Source organism: Pseudonaja textilis, chromosome 2 (assembly GCF_049901715.1).
Source record: "Pseudonaja textilis isolate UNSWEBS1 chromosome 2, rPseTex1.2, whole genome shotgun sequence".
NCBI classification, from domain to species: domain Eukaryota; kingdom Metazoa; phylum Chordata; class Lepidosauria; order Squamata; family Elapidae; genus Pseudonaja; species Pseudonaja textilis.
Window position 1 is genome coordinate 216,739,149 of NC_141991.1, and position 25,980 is coordinate 216,765,128.

Here is a 25,980-nt window from a genome sequence, read left to right on the forward strand (position 1 = left end):
ATAGTTCCAAAACATTTTAAAACTTAAAGTGGCAAATATAACCAAATGTGTTGCTGCTAAGATCCTGGAATAGAGATCTTGTACATTGGAAATTTAAAAAAAAAGTTTAAAAAAAGCTTACATCATACCTTACATCATATAGGTAGCCTTATAACAGTTCATTTAGTGACTGTTCAAAATTACCATAATTCTTGGGGGTATCAAAAATTGAATCTGGGAGCTGATATTCAGTAAGTGTGATATACTTATGTTTACTTATTTAGGATTTTAAAATCTAGAATCTAAAAATCATAGGAGCTTGCCCCTGGATATCCAAACCAACCACTGTTTGGGGGGCTTCCAGAGAGCTTCAAAAGGCATGGCTGTCGCAGAAAACCTTTGGGAATAGTGAGGTTTGACATGCACTCACTGGGTAGTACTATTAGGAAATAGTGTTGCTTTGATTATGATTATTCTGTTTTAGTGCTTTTGTTACTTGATGTAAGTAGCTCAGAGCTATTTGGAATTGAGCAGCAAACAAGCTATAATAAATAAACAAAAGAGGCACTATGTTTCTTTGTATTACTTTTTTGTTAGGAATTGACTTGGGATTAGTACAGCACATGGATTGATCTTGTTCAGCACTTTAGACTAACAATTTGTGCACCCCTAATCCCCAATACCTTCTAAAATTCAGTGCATGGCTTAGAGAAATATCAGAAGTTGCTTGGCTAAACTTTCCTAAGCAATTTAGGAAACCAAAGCTTTTCCTAATCCAATTCTAAACCATCTCCCCCAAAATACTTTTCAAGTGATACCACCAAACTCTCTTCTTCAACCCCTTTAAAGATCAGGAGGCTAAGAAAGTTTAACACCTAAGACATGCCCATTCCTGTTATAAAGGACAGCCAAAGCTTAGAGATAAATCAGAGAGGTCAAAATACTAGGCTGAATAATTAAATGAATTGGACATTTGTGGCACAGTACTTTCTAACCAGTTATTGTGATTCTTCATTTAATAAAAGTGAGTTAGCTATAGGAAGGAACGTAAAAAAGCTTTGTAATATTTTAATATAAGAAATCTGATGTATTGAAAATGATTTGGTAGATAAAAAGTTCTGTTTGGCACACCTTTTTTTAGGTTATAGAGAATTGGAGCATATCTTGCAAGTTTACCAATGGAAATATTTGATTTTTTTTTTTGAATTTGAAGAATCATCTTATTGTAATTTCTCCTAATTATATTACAAAAAAAGACAGGTCTGTTTCATGTTCCTTACAGTTTAATAATCCACTGAACATTTCTGGTTAGAAGCTTTATTTCTTGTTATTCTTGTTGAAATCAAAAACCCCAAAGGGCTAGCATAAGAATATTATATGATCTAGTCCAACATTCATACCAAGCTTTTTTGGGAGAATGGGGGCAACTTCAGGGCCTCTGTAACAGACATAGCTTTATTTCTGTTAATGGATGGGTACCCTCAATCATACCTTTAATCAGTCAGGTTGAGAGATAGTCTAAACATGATTAGAAGTGCTATAGTGTTACAGTGAATATCTGCTTATGATCAGACATGTACTCTTACATTTGCAAAATTCTGTTCATGTAACTTTTCAGTAAAATAAAATAGGTTTAGTTGGTTATGCTCTGTCTCACAAGGCTTAGCCAATGGCAACCTAGCTACAATTGTTCACATACAGTATGGTAACCCTTACGTTTGGATTACACGATGCAGTCAGTGTGGGGCTACCCTTGCATTTATAGAAAATATCTCATTTGGTGAAAATTGCTGGGAACAAGTTGCTAAGCAAGACACCTGGCCATGTTCATATTATATGTTGTTAAAGCAATTGAATCAGCTATTAGCTAATAAACCAAATTCAGATTCTGCTCATGTAGAATGTGGAACCAGTTCAAACTTAAGATTGTTAAGATAGATCATTATATGGGAAGCAGGAGTGACATTTTACATGTTTTCTGTAATATGCCTGCACTCTGAAATGTTCTACCTTAACATTTGTGAAGTGTCTGCCGTTACATCTTTTATTTTCCTTTTCATGCAAGCCTTCACCACTAATTTGTGGTTTGTTCTCCTTTTCCCCAGTTTTTGATTCAGCATTATTTTAGTACTACTCTAACATATTTTAAATTTTAATCATATTATAATCCACCTTGAGATTTTAAATAAAATATTAGTTATGGACAGATAAATATATTTATTAATGTATGTGTATTATGTAACATATACAATATATTATATAAATACAGTAATATATTGAAATGATATATTAAAATATATTAAAATGATTATGTCCTCAATATATAGTTTAACAATTATTTGTGTACACACACACACACACACACACACACACGCGCGCATGTATACACACATGTGTTTCTTTTGGGCCCCAAAATAAGCACTAAGGCTTATTTTGGGCGGTGTCTTACTTTTTCCCCATGTATGGGAGACCCACTTCTGCTGATTCACAGTGGGGCAGGAGGCCGTGTAGTGGGGCAATGCCACCACCATGAGGTGGGGTTGGAGCTGCCCCACGTGTCCTGCACTGGTCTACCTCAGGGCACCTGAAACCAGGCCGTCCATGCCCCGCCACCTGCCTCACAGCCATGGCACCAGCACACAATTCAGCCTCCTGCTCTGTTGCGGCTGTGAGCAAACAAAAGTGGGCCAGCAATCAGGTGGGCTGCACATGACTGCAAGGCAGGTGTTGGGGTGTGGATGATCTGGTTGTGGGTGCCCTGAGGTAAACTGGTGCAGGACGTTTGGGGCAGACCCACCCCCCTGCATCGCCTTGTGGCTGCGACACTGCAAGCAACTAGATGGAATAAGTGGGTGGCCAGTAGAGCAGGTTCTTAAGTAGGACTTATTTTAGGGGTAGGGCTTATATTAGGTGCACATGGAAAATGTGCTAGGGCTTATTTTTTGAATATGTCTTATTTTCAGGGAAATGGTATATATTTCTAATTTTCTCAATATATTGAATCCAGATATCTCACCATAAACAGAGATTGATAGTTTTCTCCCCTCTCCCAATTCTCTAGACCTAAAACAACTAAAAATGATTCCCTGCTCTTATAATCCTGTTCAGAACAGAGGGAATGAAAGTTAATGAAAACTTTAATTGAATCTAAAAGTTGGATAATTTCATTCCATTTCTCAGTGGTAAATTGGCTCTGTTTTACTTCACAAATACTCATAAATATTTCCATAAGTTTTATTTTTATTACTCCTAGCATTTGTTTTTATAAGTGATTCCCCCAGTATGATTCTTTTTCTTCTTATGCACTATGTTGGAAGCCTTTATTTTCAAGAGCCTCAAAACTCAGAAAATATATGTTTCCAATTTTCCTTTATAAGATGAAAGACTTTTTTTTCCTATCCAAGAGAAAAGAAATAGAGGATGAAAAAGGACTAGCAGAGGATTAGGGATTTGCCATATATATATGGAGGCTTTGCAGAATGTTCTTTTCCCAAAGCCCCAGCTTTGACATTAAGATTCATGCTGCATAAATGGTGTCTAATTTAAAACAAGTTAACTTCCAGTAACCATTAGTCCACAATAGTCTTAAAAGAGTGGTTATTTAAGTGCCTCCAACTGTCAATTCTTGCAGGAAGTCCTGCCAAAAGTGATCCACAACCACCAGTCTGGTTTTCATTCCATGGTCCTTCAGTGCTCTCTGAAATTTTAATTCCATTATTAACATTCTTTCCAAAAAGGAGAGGTTGGAGTTAGAAGAAAAGCTGTTCCCTATTGGTGGTTCCTCAGCCATTGTTCAAGGCATGGGCAGGCTAGGACTTCTTTCAAACTGCTCAATAGTCCCTTCCCCCAAAGAAAAATTGATGACCGCCAGAGTCCAACTTCCAGTTCCTTTTCTAGATGTTTTGGTAAACTTGAGTTTACGCAGCTCAGGAACATACTAGGTAACACCACAAGTTGATACCTCTGTCACTTCAAAAGATTCCATCCATCTGGCTTCCAACTCAGAGCAAATGCAAGTGATTTTATCCATGAAATGCTTAGCCAGATGATCACAACTTACACTAATTGGTTCTTCCGGCCCATCTTTGCCTAATAGGGTCTGAGACACTCTAAATAGTGCAGCTGCCAGACATTCCGTAGACACAATAAGAGCAGGGAAGTATGTAATTGCCAAATGTTCAGTATTATGCCTGAGTTGTATTCCTATTTAAATTGGTCTTCTTTTAGCCCTCTTTTTCAGGTTTATACTTTACTTTCAAAAATACATGTACTATTTTCCTGGGATTTAGTGATGCGTTTTTGTTGGCAACCAGTTCAGTGACTTTGCACCTCTTTCTGTCTCACCTTTTATAGCAATATTAAAGATATCCACTCAGTTCTTGAAGTGACAGTTTATGATGAAGATCGTGATAGGAGTGCGGACTTCCTAGGCAAAGTGGTCATTCCATTATTGTATGTAAGTTGATATTATTATTGTTGTTATTATAATCATTGCGGTCGTCAACTGCTCTGAATTTCTTTATGCTCATGGAAACAATCAGTACAGGCTGTCATTTCTCAACCCAGGTCTGTAATAGGAATACTGAAAAAAATTTAACATACTCAATTCACGGCCATGTTGAATCCCATGATAGTTAATTTTTCCTGACAGACTTGGTCCTGGTAATGAACAGGTACTTGTCAGAATTGCCACAGTTGTTTTGGGTTCTCTGTCAGTTTCAGCAGCTGGGGGTCAAAGGTCATGGAGGGAGTGTATTCAGTAGAGACTGTGAGACAGACGGCTGTCATGTCCTTTTCCTGCAGATTCAAAATGGTGAACAGAAAGCCTACGTTTTGAAAAACAAGCAGCTGACAGGGCCAACAAAGGGGGTCATCTATCTTGAAATGGATGTGATTTTTAATGCTGTAAGTCTTAACTTTGGCTTTTTTGTACTGCTAAAGAGTTCGGTTTCATGAAAGCTTTTGTTCCTGATTTGTAGAGAATTTCTGTCATTCCTCATTTTCTCTAAACTTTGATATATGCTGCAGAATACTCTTCTGTCACTGCCTGAGACAGTCACACTTTATCACTTCACTGCTACTGCTGTAATATATACACAAGCATGAGCTTCTGCGCTTCATAGTTCTAGCTTATAATCTTGGCCTTGCGATTTTGAAATGCTGTGATAATGGTTCTAAATGATACATGTTTCAGTGCCTAAATATCGTGACATTCTGATGTTTAGGTGAAAGCCAGCATCCAAACATTAATGCCCAAAGAACAGAAATACATTGAAGAAGAAAACAGACTATCTAAACAGGTAAAAATTTAGAATTGCAATATTATTTTGCAGTTTTGTGATGGGTTTTTTTTTGGGGGGGGAATAAGCATTTAAAACACATTGTGATTTGTAATAAAAGTTTATTGGACACGTGAGCATGTACACACACACACACACACACACACACAGAGAGAGAGAGAGAGAGAGAGACTTACACCCCACTCCCAGCAAAAACTGAGCTTTAGAAAAGTGTCATGAGAACCACAATAAAGTCATCAGTTTTCCCCTGTGTATCGGGTTATGGCACAGGTGGCTGTAAACTTAGTCTACCATACATTTTGTGACTAATTTGACCTACAGGAACTCTCATATTATTGTGGATTAGAGAATCTATCAGTCTTTTGTTCTTTTAGTTCTAATGCTGTGGTGCTTATTAGAATCTTAATTAAAGCAACAAACTTTTATTTGACACTTCAAAGACAATTTTTTTTCTGGATATGTGTTCACTTTTACTAGCTAAAATATTTACTTACAAATAGTAACTGTTTTAAAATGCTCATTTTGTTGAAGAATTGGATAAAATAATATTAGAACCAAATTTATTCTGTTTTTTTATGATTACAATTTTGGTACCTAGATAGCGTCTAAATCAATCTGCTTTTCCCGAACTGATTCATACTGAGTAGTGTTTGTATACTTCTTACTTAAAATATAGAATTACTTTTAATAAGGACTTTTTATAAGCAGTCAGATAATATTTACATAATCATAAAACAAGCAAATACAAAACAAAATACTTTCAGTACAGTCCTCCCAGATTTTTAGATATTAGTAGCCACATTTGCAGACAATGGTCTTTATCACATAGTTTGAACTTAAAATATCTCCTTAGAGAAATCTTATTTTAAATAAAAACAGCTACAGTATTATGCTTCAAAATGCAACAAGTTAGTAAGTTCTTAGTGAATTTTATGAACAAATTCAAGGTAATATCTTTCCAAATGCTGGTGAAGAGATCGTCACAGTTTTTAAAAAGAAATGCATGGTTCTTCTTATTCTTGTAATGTTTTGTCATATCTTAAATGGAAAAATAAGTAAAATTGCCTGAGAATTACTGCATATGTCATTTTTTATAGCTAGTATAAAATTTGTTTTAAAAATCTGGATTAATATAGTAAATCTTTGATTTTCAGTGCCTAGAGCACGGTTACATATTCAGAATTGAAGCTTAGTAAGTACAGCAGCATTGTAATTTCTTCTAAGGTACAGCCTTTTATATTTTGCAATTACTGATAAACCTGTGGATACCTATTGACAGTTCCTTTTTATTCTTCAGTAATAGCACTTTTTTATTCTTCAGTAATAGCACTTTTACTTTATATAGTGTATCCTTTTGGGATAAAATGTGAACACAGCCAGAATATATTCAGCAGCACAAAAGAAGCTAACACATGCTCTGTTTCTCACCTCTAGCTTCTTCTAAGGAACTTTATGCGTGTGAAACATTGTGTCATGGTGATTATAAATGCTGCCTATTTTATAAATGGTTGTTTTGAATGGGAGTCACCACCAAGAAGTCTAGCTGCTTTTGTGGTATGATATTTTTAATTTATTCAATATATTATTCATCATTTATGGCATGTTTAATGGAAAACAATTATTAATTTTGCACACAAGCTTAACAATTCCCATTTGTCCCTAAGGTCAGTGGGAATGGCTAAACAAACCATAGAAGAATTTTCTGAGGTTTACTTAAGCACTTCTGCTGGCAGGAGAAGCAAACCAGCAGCAGTCAAGTAGGATGCATCAGCAGGTTACTTGTTCACAATAAGCCAACACTGAATATGCAGACACAGATAATACTTAATAGTCTCACACTTGGAACACGTTGTTATCAACTATTCAGTAAGTAAGCAATAATAATGGACAAGTCAGTCGTTTTAGAGTTGATGTGCACCTTGAATTACTGATCTCTTAAGAATGATTTACTTATCACCAGGATTAGGAAGATTAATGCAGTCACTGTAATCTTTATTATGTCATTCCTGATAAATTAGATTCCTGGTCATCAAAAATAGGGTTTTCTTGCTTCATAATCTTAATGTCTAATCTGCCTCATTTTTCTGGTAAAATAGTTTTTTGCTGTGCAGGTAGATGTCTACAACTGTTTATAGAATGATACTAATATTGGAGGTGCTGTACATAGAGGTTGTTTTCTAGATTTCTGATAAAGCACTACTATACTAATAAGTACAAGAAACTGAAATTAGTGTCAGACAACTGTTTAATTCAAGGAATCATACAGGAGAGGTATTCTTCCTATTTGGAAGAGCCGAAATATTGCTATGGGACTTACTCATGTGATTTCTCAACTTGAAACTTTTAGGGTAATATAAGAGATTATATAGATGTAGCAACTTACCTGTTCCTGTAGATTGAAGTAAAACCCCTGTAATATAAAGAATAAGACCATTTTATAGAGAACACTATTTGATAAATTTATATTATCACAGTTAGAGGTTGCATTCTTCTCAGTACAAATTGCGGATAAATGACAATGTGACCAGGCTATTGCCATCATCTATGTTTTAAATAAACTGTTATTGTTGTGGAATGTAACTAATACACACACATATATAAATATATATTTTTATATTTACCTTAAGCCATTTGGTTTTCATTGGTTCTGGTGTCTCACCTGGGAATTCTACATTGGTCAAGGTAGTGCAAAGGAGTAACAGATTTTAAGAAAGAATCAAAATAAGAACCTTAACATTTTAAATAATATGGCATGATCTTCATATAACATTATCTTTATGTTGATAGGTAGCATCTGAATGTTTTCAAGGCCTTTTGATAAAAGGCAGCTAATATGTGTGTGCTTATAGTCAAGATTTTAATGATTGACTTGTCATAAGGTAGGTTTCAATAACCTATTCTACTGTCAAAGAGCCACAGTAATAGATAGCTTTTTATTAAGACTCATTTTCAGTAACAGTTATGTCTCTGAGTCTTCGCACATTTACTGATTATAGAATTGCAACCTATATCCACCATTCTGCAAAATTTAAACTCTTTAAAATACTTTTGAAATAATAAGATTTTAACGGTTTTAACAAATTGGAGAGTAAATGAGCAACAGAGATAAAAGCAAAGTTGTGCAAAGTGGAATCCCATTTTTTATTCTTGCAGCTGTTTGAGAAGAGAGAATTAACAAATAACATATTTCTCAAATCACAGCAAGTGCCAGCACCTAGTGTGTGGTTCAGATAACGTGTTCCAAAGCTTAGGATTTAAATAGTATAGAAACAAATGATACACTTTTTCCTCCAATAGGTATTGTTCTTCCAATTTCTATATTGATCATAACTGAACATTCAGTTTACAAAACTAATAGTTTTTTTAAAATATTAGCTTTTTGTTTAAGTTTAAATTAAAAATTTGGATTACTTCTATGTAAGTTTAACATGCACTTATTCAGCTCTTTGCCACTCATTCCTGTACTTGTAGAAGTTGGATTTAGGGCAGATGAAGATGTATGCAACCTTTTTCCTCCACTGTCATATTACTATAATGGGCTGAAAAATAATTGGATAGCTAAGATTTAAGTAAAAAGAAGTACTTCAAAATGAATTAGTGAATTACTTTGGCAGACAAATTTTATTCTGTAAATAGGTTTGTGGATAATTTGTGGTACTGTGAACTATTTTGAATTGTTTTAGCCTTTTCAGTTGTTATACATTAAGTGTTGCTATGTTAACATTAACATTGATATTTTACACATTTATTTCCTGCATTGCTGTGTGGTCTTTGGGGAAATGTGCTCCCTAGCGTTACATGAAAGAGACATAATATTGATCAGGTAACATTTCAGTTACACTTATGTATGTTGCAAAATTAATGAAAATGCCAGGCAAAAATGTCAGAGTGCACAAAAAGGTAGGATTTGAATTTGGGCAGTTAAATGAAAAGTTTAAGATTTATGTTACAATATGTCCTTTTAGCTTACAGTATACAAGTCATAATACAATAATTGCTATGTTACTTTAAGGAAAATTAAGTCTTAATTTATAAAAAGTAAATGATATTCTCAAATTATTTAATTTGGTATAAATAGTCAAATCTTGTTCTAAATAACAATCCTTTCATATAAGGAGATACAAATATGCTACATTTTTTTCAAGAGCTTGGAAGATTATGTAGTTGTTGTCTTTTGATTTTAACTAACATTCATCTGCAACCTGTTTTAGATTTTTAAAGTAAATCTAAAGCAGTTCCAGTACTATTTTTCCTGTTTTAATGCTCAGATTTATTTAGCTTAGGTTTGTACATATTTATGTAAACCATTTCTGTGTTTAGCCATCACACATGAAAAGCTAGAGGTCCATCTTGAAATGATTAAGGTCTTAAATTGTCATTACAAGTTTATGATTAATAGGGGATTCATAGAATAACAATATAATGGAGAAACATGAACATTATTTAATAGACTCATTTTTGGTAAATCTGCCAAAAAAAGACCAAAAAAGAAAATAGAAATAATTCAGGTAGTATATTCCAGTGTATAAAGAGGTATTTTCATTTTTATTTAGTCGTATTATTATACATTGAAACGTTTCTCTAGGAGCTTAGGATGCTAGACATTGAATTCCCTCTCCTAATTTTTTGCAATAACTCTTCTGTTGGAGGGTAGAGAGTGACTCACCTAAAGTCATCCAATTAATTTCATTGGATGAGTTTGTATTTGATCCTGGGCCTCCATGGTTAGAGTCTAGTAGCAACCATTAGATAAAATGGCTTATTTTACTATATATATTATTATATAATATAGTTTTCTCATAGAGATTTGTAAGAGGAACTTTCCTTGAAATAAGACAGTAGCAATTGAACATCTTCTGGACCATAAACCTGGGCAGATGGCATACATCTGTTATTACCATAAAAGTGTGCTGAGATTTTCCACAGTTACAGAACGTATTCACATTGAATGGCTGTGAACATTTCAGTGTGTGTACCCCGAGAGAATAACATTTATTGTTAAGTTCAGAAGCCTGTATGTAGTATTTAACCATAGTCTTTTGATTCCCATGTGCTCTCTTCAGTGCTCTCTTTGGTGCAGAACCCATCAAAACAGCTGTTCCTCTGGACCTGAGGTTTGGCAGGGCTGCATTAATTCCACATAGGGGAGATAGTTTAGAATTAAAGGAGGTAGTGAAACACAAAAAATCACATGGAATTACATTCCCTATCCATACTGAGTATTAGGATTTAAATTATTTCTTTAAAGGAAATAACATACTGATTTATATAAATATTTAAATATTCAATTGAATAATTTAGACATACAACCACAGAATTCTATGTTTAAGAGAAACTGCTTCTAATAAATTAGGGAGAGGGATCTGTTTCATGTATACAATAAGAATTGAATTTGAAAACTTGTTATTGCAGAAAATAGTATATTTTCATGATCTAAATCTTTTGTATTACCACAAATTGCTGTTCTCTCTGAATGGGATAGAGGAATGTGTTGGAGATTGAATACACATACCTGTGAAGAAATAAGCTGTTGATGTGTTTATGCTTGTATTTTTGAAAATGTTCCTTTCTTCTTGATTCATTAAGTGCATTAGATCAGTTCTCATACAATGAGGAAAATAGTTAATCTGATGATGGGAAAATCTCAGGCTGTCTAATTCATAAATAAATATCTTGATATCCTCCCCCCCCCCCCAAGGTTATGGCTTTATTTCTGTTCTTTTTCTTTATTCCTATTATTATTCATATTCAGTTCCATTTGTTGAAATGATCCTTAGCTTTTTTTGGCTTCTTTTTATGTACATCTCAAATGTTCATAGTTACCTAATTTTTGGTCTGAGGCTGTTTTTGAATTTCTAGTTATAAGGTGAAATTTCAAGTAAGAGTGAGCCTTCATTAACAACTTAAGTCTCTTATTTGAAAAGAAATTTAGCAATCTTGTAAGGAAAAAACCTCTTAGGGTATGAACAGTGTTTTTTTTATATATATAGAAATTCAACGAGCAAAATTAGAAATTTGGATTCCAATTTATACTTAAATAACATTTTAGTGTATTTTATCCATCTGAGCAGAAATATTCTGGAAAAGGAATCCGATTGAAATCACTTTTCAGAAAATAATGGACGTCTTCATTTATGTGAAAGAAATAGGATATTCTAACATATTTTATTAGAAATACAAAATTGTGTTTGAGAAATACTTTTCTTACACATGAAATTAAGGAAAAAGCTATTTAAAACTTCATAAGAAAGCCATTCTGTAATAGTATTCAGGACAGTTCACAACGGTCCCATTATTCTTAGTTTTTTAAACAATCTTAGGAATGTTCTGTTTAAAAACTGACAATTATAATTCCTAGCTCATCAAAATAAAAAGTAAGTTAAAAATACATTTAAAAAAGTACTAACAATAATTTGTTCTGAAAAAAAGGAACCTGCTTTTAAAGCCCAACACGGAATTAGAATATATTGAAAATGCAATTAATGTCAACCACATAGTAGCATTCATTACTCTCAGAGGCAACAAGAATATACCATGTCTCCATTCAAATTATAATGGTCACCTTCCTTAACTAGAAATGATTCATTAATGGGCCAATTCAGGTTCTTCTCTCATTAAAATGATAAAGCCAAAAAGAAGAAAAAAAAGGCTGATGTAACATTAGTTGATCACTGTCTTAAAAACTAAAAATCTGCTGCAAGTGAAACTTGACTCCTGGTGACTTCGTGGTCATGCATACTTACTACTTACTGTTGATGTTATAGTATAAATAATCTCTCATGTGGAAGTAATACATGCCATGTGCTATTACATGTGCTTTAATTTCAAAATAAAACTATAATATTTGATGAATCTCTTACGATCATCTTATGTCTGTCTGCATAAACACACTAAATAAACGTTTAAAAAATATATCCCTCTGAAAACTGCATATCCTTTAGGTCACCCTTGATCCTTATCATTTTTTGTTTTAGAATACTTTGCATGCAGCAATAAACAATATTGCTCCTCTTACTTTTCTGTAAGATTGTCACCTAGTGAGTGTTTTGCCCTGTAATGAAATCAGTGTGTGTGGGCAGCGTCTCTCTCTTTCTTTCCTTCCTGTTTATAATGTGTGAGATGGGGAGAAAGACTCCTCTCTTTCATTTCATGTAGTGTTTAATCCTAGTGATTCTCTCCATATCATCCCTACCAGGGTGGTTTAGCTAGCAGCATTTCATTTGCCTCCCCCCTCCTGTCTTTGCAGCCATAAAGCTTTGCAACTCCCATCCTTCATTCCTAAGCTCTTTGTTTACAGCACTTTCCTTTGCTACGCTGTTCTACTTGCTGTGCAGATCAAGGCAGAACAAGCAGACTAGAGTGTTTTCTGGGCTGGGCTGAGATGAGATAGCAAGAACCAGTTGATGGGAGGCGTGCATACCTACTTATCTTACCTCTGAAAGGCAAATGCACATGGCTTCAGTTTGAAATAAAAGCTAAACAGGAATTACGCTGCAACTAATTCTAAATTAAATTGAAGTTGTAACGAATGAATGTTTCAATCTTTCATGAACAAGTGTTCTATTGGAAGAAACTCTGTGTATGTTTAATAACACAAGATTTGAGCAGTCCATAGTTGCAGCCTTTCTGCTATACTATTAGCAAAAGGAGCAGGGATAAATACAAGTACTGTAGAATTGATGCATGAAAACAAAATTAGAAGCCATATTATATAAGGCCATATTATCCATATTTTTAACACTCTTAAGCAGATTTAATTGTCTTGTTTCTAGTCAGGAATTTACATGCTAATAGATCTAGTTTACATGTTAAAATTGCTTAGTTCTATGAATAACTCTGTTTGAGCTTTTATTGGTTAATTATTTTGAGTGCAATTCACAATATCCCAAACTTAGTATTTTTTAAAGCTGGAAGGCAGTCTGTGAAGATAGTAATATTTCAGGAATTATTACTTTTGTAAACTTTTGCAGCTAAAATTAGTAACTATCAGAATATTCTTACAGGACACTTTTTCAATGAAATGGTATTTGTTTCTCTACTTCTGTGTTGAGGGTGGATTTGTGTATCTTCTTTCTTTCAGCAGATGTAATATGTATCTATTTCAGTGATTGAGCATTTGAGTGCACCAATGCAAGTCACAGCTGATAACTCGGGCAGCCCATCTCGTACTACTGTAGAACCGTATCACTGAACTGTCTGGAGTTACCTACCCAAGAAACAATTACTCTATTAGGGTCAAATACCCTTTCACCTTTCTACCTGAACACCTGCAAATTGAGCTGTATCGCATTCAGAATTTTAAGAACAGAGCCATTGTAAGGGGGTGGTTTGTTTCTGGGAGAAAATTATGCCAGTTCTCTCTTAAATGAAAGACAAGTCTGTTGTTACTTAAGGGATATTAGGCTTCACTGCATTTTTGAGAAAAACAAATTTGCTGTAACTTTATCTGTCATGTAGTATTGAATGAGTGCAAATAGACCCGATAGCATGTATAGCAGAGCAAGAAAAATAAGAGTTTGTTAAAGCAATGAAAGGGATTTGTAACCCTTATATTCTAAGGGATACCATATCAGAATCAAAGGTTAGAAGGGGAAATGTCTTAGTTACAGCATGAACATTAAATACCTGCACAGTAATTTACCCCAAAATATCATCAAAATAGGATGTTTTATTCTAAACTCACAATGAACTTACACATTTCCTGAAAGTAAATAATTGATCGTCTTTGTTGGAGGTTTAGTTAGTATTATTATAGTAAGTCTAAAGCAAAGAGGTAACTGCCAAACTGCGTGAATTTTCATTGTGATAATGACTTATACATTCATTTGCTAATTTTATTATTTTATCTTTTATTTCAGTTATAGCTAAGACATATATAAGTACATGTTTCTTCTTCATTTTCCTTCATTATTGATAATTTGGCATTTTTATTAGGAATTTGAGGTTTTGACCAGAAATTTGAAATACATTATAGGAAAAATGAATGTGTTACATTATTAAAATTTATCTAATTGTAAAATGAACTTTAAGTTATACTAACAAAAATATGCAGTTGAATTAGGTTTTAAATTGAAATAAATAAATGTATTAAGCTGGTATACTATACAGCTCCTTTTAATACTATACAACTCCATTTAAATTTGGTAAGCATTGTTCCATAGAAATTTGTATAGGATTCCTGTCTTACTGTTGTATTTCAAAAGTGCCAGTTTATATGGCCTGCATATAAGATGCATAATTGTTAATTTAATTGCCAAACTGTTGCATCCTCATAAAGGATTTTGTGATATAGATGGTTTCATTTAGATAATTTTTCACTAGATTCTTTCACTTATTCATTTCATTTTAAAGTTTACTGATTTTTATGCATTTTTACTTTTGTTTAAATTCACCATAACAGTGAGATCTTATGGAATAAAAGATTATTTATATAAATTATATCCCACCTTTTAATGTATGAATAACTTTGGCAGCAAAAAATGAAAGGAAATGAATTGGCTATCTGTTTTTTTAAAAAAATATTTTAATGAATTCTGTATGAAAGAAAATTTATTAATAGTAATGTACGTTCTGAAAAAAAATATTTCCAAATCATGAAAGCAGCATTAATCTTCCCATGTTGTGGCCCATCAAGATTACAAATTACACACATCATAGAGAGATTGAAGCAGTGAAATTATATGTGATATGTCCATCAAGGGTGAAATAACTGACCTGAGTATTTGGGGGTTTTCTAATTCATACATTCTGGTAATAAATTGTTTGAATTAAATATTTCAATAAATTTGATGTAACTGATATAGAGACGCTAGAGATATATACATTTCAAAAAACAACCAACATGTCTTCTATTTCTTGTCTTGTTTTTTTTTAAATCTAAAACTGGTATTATATATACATTTAACTAGAATAATGAAGCTGATCCTATGCAGTTTTACACTGACATAAATCTCACTCAATAATTGCTTTTGTATAATAAGTTTCAAACCATATTATAAAGCTGTAATCCTTTGTGTAATATACAAATTGTGTAATACACAAATTAATGGACATAAATTGGACATCTATTGTAAGTATGATTTCTGAATAAACATAGAGCTGATTGTTAAAATACAAACCAGAGTCAATATAAGTTAGATTTCAGTAGATGAGAGACAATAAAAATCTTTGTGGTCTTGAAAGAATCATGTGTGTTCCTCATATCTTCTGTTCCTGTTTTATCAATGGCAAAATGCAAACTCTGTTCCTGGATGACAGAACAGATCAATTTTTACATGAGATTTATAATCTACTTTAATACATATAACGTGTGCTGTAGAAGTTAAAAAGTTTGATTTCACTGATGTATGGCTGATCCTTTTAATCATTCCGTGGATTAAGATAAAATTTTAGTACTGTCTAAAGTTTAAAGCACTATAGCCACAGCCAAAAATTTGATTAAAATGATTTATTATATCAAGATTTTTCTTTTATTTAATGCTTGTCTTTGGTATAGCCTTTTTAAACTTCTTTCTAACAATAACCTTGACTGCCACACAAATGATAGGAATGAAATAAGAAGTCTACAAAGCTTTATAAATTAATGACAAGACACAAATCTTAGAGTTTAATGCACCTTCTTAAGTTTTTTAATTGACAGTTGTATATTCTTTTATAGATTTTAAGTACCATATAATAAAAAAAAAATCAGAAACATTTCAGAAAAGTCCTGCCCTAAAATATTTTTCTTGATGTACATTTCTCCTTTTCTTCCAGGAAATATATTATGAGTTTTATTTTTTGTTTGTTTGAAATAATTGTGCTTATTGTTAAAAAAATGGTAAAGGGAAGGCGAATAAGAACAGAGTTTTCTCTTATTACTTGTTCAATAAAAATATATCTGTTTGAAGTGTAGAAATATAACACTGGTAACAGCAGATTATATAATACTAAAGAATTATTTAAAATTTGAACAAGAATATGTATTTATTTGCGAAATGCAATTTTAATATATAAACATAAATTTTATTCCTATAATTTAATTTTATGGTCACGATTAAATATGACATTTTGTATTGGAGCCAAGTTTAATAATTTCAATTCTAAAACAGGACTATTTTGTACTTTTTTACAAATGAAACTAATATCATAGTTTTTAACAATATAAGTCTTTTTCCTAAATTTACTATTTGTTTTAAAAGCATATACTTTGAACATATACCAAAATTTTAATAATTTTAAAAGTACACTGAATTATTTTAATGTCAGCTTTTTAAAGTAATTTTCTGCATAAAATTTTTTAAAGCAGTTTAAAAACAAAGTGTAGTTAATATTAAAAAATACTTTTTAAATTTCATTATTCTAATTTGATGCAATTAGTTTCAGTTTAAATTTGTATGCCTGAGGGTTATTCTTACTTACCTGTAATTTAATAAAATATAGGGGTAAGTTGCAAAATGCTTAGATTTGTTTTATTTTAGATTATGAAAGTTAATGAATTGAATTGACCTATTAAATATGAAATATATAGACTGAAATATTGTATATACAGTATACCAAGTTATGCTATTGCTTTTGAACAATTTCCAAACAGGTGGATAATATTTATTGATATATGCAAAGGTACATGTATTAATCTGCATGCTTGTATTATAATAAAAAGTATAGAATCAAATACCATGCTTGATTTACAACTACATATTAGTCTTCTGCTCAGTAAAAGTGTTTTAATAATTATAATGAATGCATATATTAACTAGCATACATATTAATCATTTTATTATTGACATATCAAATATTTATTTTATCATGCAGAAAAACATAATTATTTAAAGTGTATAATTGAACAGTCAGTATGAAGTATGCAAAGCTGCTACTGTAGAAGTGTTTCAACCACTCTAGAAAATAACATTTAAAAGTAAGCTAGCGTGATTTAGTGATGTTTTCTCTGAAAGCAGAAGCACAAGGAATTCCTCCTGTATCAGTGTTAGTCCTTTCACTGTAATATTAGAAACAGCTCTTTATCACATGTTGTGCTTCAGTGGTAAAGTTATCTAGAAAAGGTATTTACAGAAACCTACTGATTAGAACATTCAGTCATTTGCAGTGAGCAATATTTGTAAAGTCTCTGCATTTTCCCTCATTGTTGAACTTATTATTTCACATTTCTTCATTTTTTTAGTTTTAGCTCAGTTCTAAAAAAGTTCAATAAATATTCTTTAAAATGAATTTCACTAGCATTGCACTAGCAGAAACATAGCCAAGCAGAGACAAGGATGGACAATTTTAAATTTATGTCTTTATGAAGACATTCTTCATATATCTAATATCACAATATTTTTATGTTTTTGCTAATTTATACAATTTATAATTCAGCAAATTAATGATAAATGAATGTTGTTCTGCTTTTGAACCCCTAGGTAGCACTATTGTCTCACAAAATCAGTGACATTTCAAGACAAGCCTTTAGCTATTTACTTACTTACTTACTTACTTATTTATTTATTTATTTATTTATTTATTTATTCAAGACTTATGAACCAACTCTAACTAGACTACGTTTGTATAATTTTCAAACTTTAATGATGATTTTGTGGCAAGTGACTTAAATATCATGCTTTGAGATTCTCTTTTCCTGGATGATCTGAGGGGGAAAAACACAGTGACAAAATTCAAATTATTAGTTCAAATCCAAAAATTTTGGTGTGATTTGCAAAAAAACATTCTTTTAATGTATTGCTTTTCAGCTATCAATACATCTGTGAGGTTCTGACCGACTATATTCTATTTCGTTTACACAAAACACTATTCAGCACTTGCTGTATTTTCAAGTCACTAATGAGGTAAATGAAGTCTCAATCTCTTAATCTTGCTTTTCTTTTCATCTTTAAACAGGCCCACCTACATGATTTCCTTTTAGCTATGTGAGAGAAATGCAGTGGTTCTTATGAGGTTGGCATGGAGCAGTAGTAAGCAACACTTGTATACTGCTTTTACGCCATTTATTAAGTAGTACTCTAAAGATGAGCAACGTGTATGAATAGCTGTTTCTGTTTCAGGGTTCCTTGGAAAATGCAGTTAAAAAATAGTGTAGAACAAAATATTAAAGAAGGATTTTTTTTCATTGTCCGAGAAAAGAATTTCTTGCTTTAATGGTTAGTGAACTGCATATAAGCTACTAAAATAGACCTTTCTCTGGTTTACATGACTTGGTACTTCGAGTCATCGTAGCAATAATGTTTTTTTTTTACCATATAGATTTTTCTCCCCCTTAATGCAACTTCTTCTTAGCTGTATAATTCTGATAATAAGTATATATTATGGAAGGAGACTTGAGTTATTATTCTGATCTTCAATCATGGCCTGCTTGAATCAAAATTTGGAATTCATTCTATTTTATTGATTACAAAGCACATAAAAATAATATTTTGAAGTTATTCCTTGCTCTAAGAAATATGGACTTCAATGATTACAATAGTTTCCTTTTATTCATTTGTCTACCCCTCCAACCTTTGGTTAACATAAGACAGCTGTGAGTGCAAAATTCATTGAGATTCACTAAGTGGGATTAAAAAAAACCTACAAAGGCCTATTAATGTGCATCTTTATTATTCCTTTGTCAGCGTGCTGCACCATGGGAGACTTGAAAAGGGAACACTACAGCTTTCTATGAACAAGCTGTTTTCTAATCATATTATCTGCGCATTCGTGCGTGTACTAGAACATGCAAAGTCAAATGCAGGTGGAAGGGAGCCACCCTTTGACTCACTGTAGTAGCAAAAATATTTCAGGCTATCAGCATGAGAGTTTTCAGCTTTTCATTGTCTCAATAAAAAGGCAAAGAAGGCAAAGAACACAAATAGATCCCCAGTGTGTTTGCATGAATTCTTTAAAAAAAATCTTGCAATTAAAAATAAAGTAGTGAGGGAATTTTAATACAAAAGAAACTGAAAAGTATTATGATGAAATCTATTTGGAGTGAATTCAATAAAGTTAAAAAATGGGAGCTTCTATAATGATAGCTCTCTTTTTCTCCACCCTAAGTTTCTGTGGTCAATATCCAGGTTAGAACAAATAGTGCTTACAAAACAATTCGTAGTTTGATTTGTCAAAGAGGAGAAGCTATTTCCATGGTATACCCCAATTGTTGAATGCATGAACACTGTTGAACACAAATTCATACTGATGTAAAGGAATCTTCTGTCTGAGGATAAGAAGATCTTTTTACAGTGGCTGATGTAACAGTTTGCACAGTTTAGCTACCAAGTCATTGTATTTTAATTATGATAAATAATCATTTGAAAGTATATTTAGAACCATACTAAAAAATTTTTTGGGAAAATGGGAACAATCTGCTCATAGTCATAAATATTGTTTGGATCTAGAATTCATAAGCACTTTTGCCAATAAAGGTAGTCCTTGACTTATAACTACAGTTGAGCCCAAAATGTGTGTTGCTAAGCAAGACATTTGTTAATTGAATTTTGCCCTATTTTACAACCTTTCTTGCCACAGTTGTTTAGTGAATCACTGCAGTTTTTAAGTTAATAACATGTTAAGTTACGAATCAGGTTCCCTCATTGATTTTGCTTCTCAGCAGGTTGCAGAAACTGATCATATGACCCCAGGACCCTGCAACAGTCATAAATCTGAGTCAGTTACCAAGTGTGAACTGTTTTTTTCCCCTCTAGGTGAGAGAAAGTAATGTGATTGTAAATACCAGGCTTACTATTTTGTTTCTGCAATATCTGAGCTTTGGTACTTAAAAAAATCTGATATGCTTTTAGATTCCCAAAATTGAGTACAACGGCCTAATCTTTGTAATCAGAACTTCTTCATAATGCATTGAAGTATTATCCTCAGTTGAAAAGTGTGTGTATTTGTGTGCAATATGCAAATCAGCCATGATTTGATTTGGAGATTCAATTCAAAACTCTGATTTAGTAAGTCAGCTTAATTCAGTATGAAAACTGGTTGGAATCAGTTCCAAGACTTGGCTCAATACAAGTGTGTGAGCATGTACAAAATCCATCAAATATCTTAATTTGATTTGAATGCATCTATTCAATGATTCAGTTCAAAGGGATGATTTGGTTGGTACTCTGAAATTTTGTACATTCTTTTTTATATGTAAAGGAAAATGGTAATCAGTGTGATTACATGACAGTCAAATTAAATAGAACTGATTATACTTTCCCTGTGATTTGTGTTTCATAAAATATAAAATAGTTTGGTCTAATGGGTAAGGCTAGAAACCAGAAGACTATGAATTTTAGTTCTGCCTTAGACATGAAAGCGAGCTGGCTGACCTTGAATCAGTCACTCATTCTCAGCTCAACCCATCTTCACAAACTGGTGGTTGTGTGAAATATAGGACAAGGAGGAAAGGAGTATTAAGGTATGTTCGCTGCTAAGTTTTACACATACACACACACACACATTTACCTACCTATCTACCTACCTACCTTTGGGAAAATCAGTGGTCAAACTGGAACCATTAGAAAGTTTTTCAGTTCCTATATTTACAATAGTGTAAATATCAAGCATATAATTTACTTGAACATCACAATAAACACAAAAATCAAACGTTTTGATACTGGGGATTCAGAATGTCAGTAATGGCTGCTCTTTTTCCGATCGCTTATACCAAGAACTTATAAGCTAAGTTAGTTCTCTAAAATAGACATGCCCCATTGAATCAATTATAAAGTGTTATGTATGCTCCCATTTCCTGAATAATGAATGTAATATGGGTCACCTCTAAGCACTTTAGTCAACAGCAACAGAAAAGGATTGTGGACTGCACAGTGGAATGAGATCTGTCCATTCAAAATTTTTATGATTCTTGTTATATTCTTGTAGTGTAAAAAATGCTCCCCCATCTTTAATTTCCCAAACTATTGAAATTTACAGATATTCCATTAGCCTGAAATATCTGTTCAAATTCATATAGACATTAAAACATTATCCATATGCTAATACTAATGCAGGGTCCTGTCTCATATGAAAGCCACCGTGCAGTCACCTGTACATGCAAAGGATTTCATCTGCAGAGATAGAAACTAACATCATTGGATGTTTAAAGATTGTAGATTAAAGACTATGGGTGTCTTATTAGGAATATGCCCACTTTGAGAATTTGGATACCATAACATGAAGGATAACATGAAAGAAATTAATGTCATACTGATTTCTGACAGGGCCATAAGCTTAAAGTTTCTAATGTATTCAACTCACAAGGCAAAGGAAAAACTAAAAAATGGCAGCAATGAACTAAGAATAACTAGATTACTGGTCTAAAACAGCTTCACAAATATTGATAGTAACATAATTTTTTCTAGAAGATATTGTTAGGTTCTACCTGTAATACCGTGGAAGGCTCTAATGAGAAAGTTATGTTCAGATAATGTGAAGGCAATTTTTGTGCTTCTAACTCCATGACTGAGTTATACGTGTACCATAGTAAATGTCAAAAAATTGCTCATCAAGCTTCTAAAGACAGCTGGATTAGGTAGATTGTATTTATAGGAGGAACTTCATTTTTTTATGCAGGCATCACTAACCTGGGAGCATTTTATCATATCTCATGAGCTGCTCATCTAGTATATATGTATAGATACACTGTGCATACACGCATACACACTTGTTTTCCACATTTTTAAAAATACTCTGAAATCTTAGTGGAAGTGTTTAACAATGTTAAACTCAAAGTTAATTAATTAAAATATTGATTATGTTGTGGCATCTGCAAGGTTTTGGTTAACATTTCCCCTTGCTGTAGAGTTTGAGTGTATTTTCATGTTTCGAAGCAAATTCTCATGATACCTTTAAATTATCTCCTTGGGGGTGTTTTTTTCCTGAGATAATATGACAGAATTTTCCTGCAAGATATGCCCATCAATTCTTCACATAAAGCACCTCTGTGCTTCAGGCTGTATGCAAATTTAATGCCCATCTCATTTTTGTTTCTCTTACATGGATGACAGACATTGTAACAATAACCAACACATTCCCTATAGGGATTTTCATAGGATTTCCTTATATATAAGAACATACATACATTTCTGGTTTTGCTTGTGTTTTTCCATATTATATATATAGAAAAATATAGGAAATTTATGACATGCATAGATTAAATGCATGTGTCTCTCTGTCTTAGAGAGACTAATCATTACTAGAAAAATAGATGTGGTAAGCTAAAATGAAATTAATAATATATATTGGAAAATAATTTCTAATATTTCAGTTTCTGCCCTTAGCAAAACAAAAGCTACAACATAAGAAACGAGTTTTTGCTTTTTCAAAATAAGCACCGTGAGTGCAAATAATGTAGTTGATTTGGAAGCAACCTTTTAAATATAGGTCAGACTTTTTCACCAGAAACTAAAAGTTTGTGAAATTAATTTTCATTATAAATAGCAAAAAGAAATAGTGGTGTACATGTTTATACTGCCTCTGTATTTTCAAAGAAATTTGATGCATACAGTACATCATCCTAAATGTAAATAGAGTAACGTGTTGCTGAATGCTTGAAAGCAGAAGAACTATTTCTTGTTTGAGAGTTTCTTTGTAGTTCCTCACCTTGGAAGAATGTAGAATGACCTTGCTGCTAACAACTAGGCTATGCCGGTACAAAACAAGTAAGAAACATACTATAATCTTGGCCATATCTTTGTTTCCAGATATGAACAGGACGTGATTATGAGCAAATCATGGTATCTGAGTACTGTTAAAGATTACAGAGCTATTTGTCTACATTGGTATTTCATGCAATTAACTAGCTTGGGAATTCTTTTTTCAGAAAAAAATGATGTCCTGGGTAAAATGGAAATGGGAACTATGTGCCTCCTAGTGGTTTCCTGTTCCTACTCTTACTCCAACACAATAAACCTGCAAAAAAAAAAAATTGCCCCTGCTTCTTTTGGTAACTTTGTAATGCCCCTTCCTACAGCAGTCTAGAGCTTTGAGGATCTTGAGTTACAATCCTGACCCCTCAAACATTGCTTATCCCTGAACCAGTTGAGGCAAATATATGCTGTTCATAGATGTTATTCTAGGTTTTTTTTACATGTTGCAAAATAACAAACTTTTTTTACTTGTATTTACTCAGTATTTAAATTTGTGTCAATGCTCTTTATATCTTGAGAGAATTTGAAAATTATATTATCCACCAGGGCCTACCATAGTGGTTGGAATTCTATAATTTGATATATCACCTGTTATAATATTACAATTTATGAGCTTCATTTCTCATCCCACCCCTTGGTAATTGGTGAAAATGGAAACTCCATTTGGGTCCCTGCTACCATTTACACAGCAATACCATTGTCATTTCCTTTTGGTAATGAGCAACTGCATTAGGAAATAAAGATGGCAGCTCTCAGCACCAATTGGAAGTGACACTGCTCAATGGGGTAATAAGAAATGTAGATCTAATTAATAAGCAGCAAAGGATTGATGATAATATAGGAGAAAACAACAACTGCACTTTTATAAAAAACATTGTTAATTAATTTATTTTCAAAGTTTACAGTTAACAATTTTTAAAACCTGTTATAAGTACTCTGTGTGTGTTTGTGTGTGTGTATATATATGTATGTATGTATGTTAGATTTCTGGTTTATCTATATTACTATTCAATAAAGGACTGTAAACTTTAAAAGAAATACATATTATAGATAAAACTACATGGTAAAAATAAAAAGATAAAAGAAAAAGATAAAACGATAAAGATAAAAACCCTACACTTAATTGCCTATGAAGGGAAAAACAGAAAAAAAATATATTTAGAAACAAAAAGAAGGGTACTTGTTTCAAGACCACAATCTCCTTGTCTTTGTATTTCAATGTTTTCTCTCTTGCCGCTTGCAATATTTGTGCTTTAATGGCTTTCTTTGTAAATCTGATGTGAACTTCTCTTGGTAAGCTATTTCTCATTGCGTATCTTGTGAAGACTCGATAGACCTCATCTATTCCATCCACCATCTTCTCTTCAGTTATTTCCAAAGTTTCAGGCAATATTTCTATCATTATCTCAACTAGGTTTTGTCCCTTTTCTTCCTCTCTGTTTTGAAATCTAAAATAAAATTCTCATCTGTCCATCTCCCGTCTCAGCATACCACTTTTATCTTCTTCAACTACAATTAATCTGTTATCAATATTTCCAATCTTCTTGTCTCTTTGTTTATCATCTTCTTCAATTTTTTGGAGTCTCTCATCATACTTCATCATCATTTGTTGGATGTTCTCCACCTTTTCATCAGTTTTCCCTGTTCTTTGTTCAATATTCTCTGTTCTCTTTTCAATATTCTCTGTTCTTGTTTGAATATTTTGAATTCCTTGCATAATCATTTGCAGGGTCACTTTTTCTTGTTCTTTTTCTTGCCGTAACATTGTCTGTATTGAACATTGTCCTCCAGATGGTGGAGAGGAAGAAGTAGAAGTTGAGAACCAGGGGCTGTTAATTTCCTACTCATTTCGAGCAAATCAAAATCTTCAGGTTCTTCTAGACCTTAATCCAATTGCGAAATAACCAATTGCAATTCCAAATAAAAATAGTAGGAAAAAGAAGCCAAATAGTAATAATAATACTAATAAAAAAAATTCTTCAGGTTCTTGTATACCTTAATCCAATTGATTGGTTAGATAGCAGTAAAAATTCAAAAATGAAGGAAAAGACCATAAACACACACAAAAAAGAAAAAGTTGTAAAATCCTAAAAAAGGCAGAAAAGTAAAAAATAAAAAGCTAAAAAAGAGAAAGGGAAAATTCTTCAGGTTCTTCAACACCTTAATCCAATTAATAGGTCTCAAATATAAGAGGATGCATAAGAGAAAAAAAAGGCCAGAAAAATAAACAAAAGAAAAAGAAAAAAAGCCAATATGGAAGGTAGATGGAAAGACAAAAATACCAGGGAGGGGGAGGGCAAAAAAGAAAAAAAGACTACTCCCTTAAAAACAAAAGGAAGAAAATCATTAATACTAAAGCTTTTCCTTTAAAATAAAGAGCAGGCATAGAAATTTAACTTCCAAAGACAAGAAAAACAAAAAACAAAACAAAAAACAAAGACAAGTTCCAAAGGGCCAAAAATCCAAATAGCTATTACAAAAAGTAAATTGATGAGGAGGGGTAGCGCAGCTTAGAAAAAATAAAAAGAGCACACTGCACTTTGTTTAATTATCCAAGGCTCTTGTTATAACTCTCTTCTCCAGAGACTTATCACCTTTTCTTTTCCTATAAGCTTCAACACCAGACTCCAGTTGTTGATAGAAACCCAGAAGAGTACCTGTAATAATACTCTCCCATGCTCTTCCCTCTATCTTATCAAACAGGCAATGTCCTTGAAAAAGAAGTTTCAGTTCTTTCTCAGCTTTGTCTGGTTAAAAAGAAATAGAATATTTCCAAGCCTCTAGTTGGCAGTGTTACAAAGTTTCTTTTGCTTTCACTTTCCCCCTCCTTTTCCAAGCAAAATATAAGAATTAATTAAAAAAAAGAAAAGATATTTTTTTAAAAAATAGCTAAAAGGAGTATCTACCCTGGGGTATTATAAAATCAAAAAGAAGAGAAAAAAGAAGAGAAAAAAACCAGTCCAGTTTCAAAATATAAGATCGTGTGTAGAAAATCCAGCAATGAGAAAAAAAAAAAACTTTGACATTCCTGTTTAAAATCACTGCTTAGTCACTTCTGTCAAAACTTTTACAGATTCTTTCTTTTCCTTAAGGTG

The 25,980-nt window shown here is 32.5% G+C and overlaps 1 protein-coding gene across 1 annotated transcript in view; it reads left to right on the forward strand.

Annotated features, from left to right (window-relative positions):
- Positions 1-25,980, forward strand: part of MCTP1 (multiple C2 and transmembrane domain containing 1) — a 140,285-nt gene that overhangs the window by 70,142 nt on the left and 44,163 nt on the right. The window contains exons 12-15 of the mRNA XM_087927045.1: positions 4,333-4,435; positions 4,783-4,884; positions 5,205-5,279; positions 6,714-6,833. Of these exons, the coding sequence (XP_087783171.1) occupies positions 4,333-4,435; positions 4,783-4,884; positions 5,205-5,279; positions 6,714-6,833 (400 nt within the window). The remainder of the gene's footprint in view (positions 1-4,332; positions 4,436-4,782; positions 4,885-5,204; positions 5,280-6,713; positions 6,834-25,980) is intronic.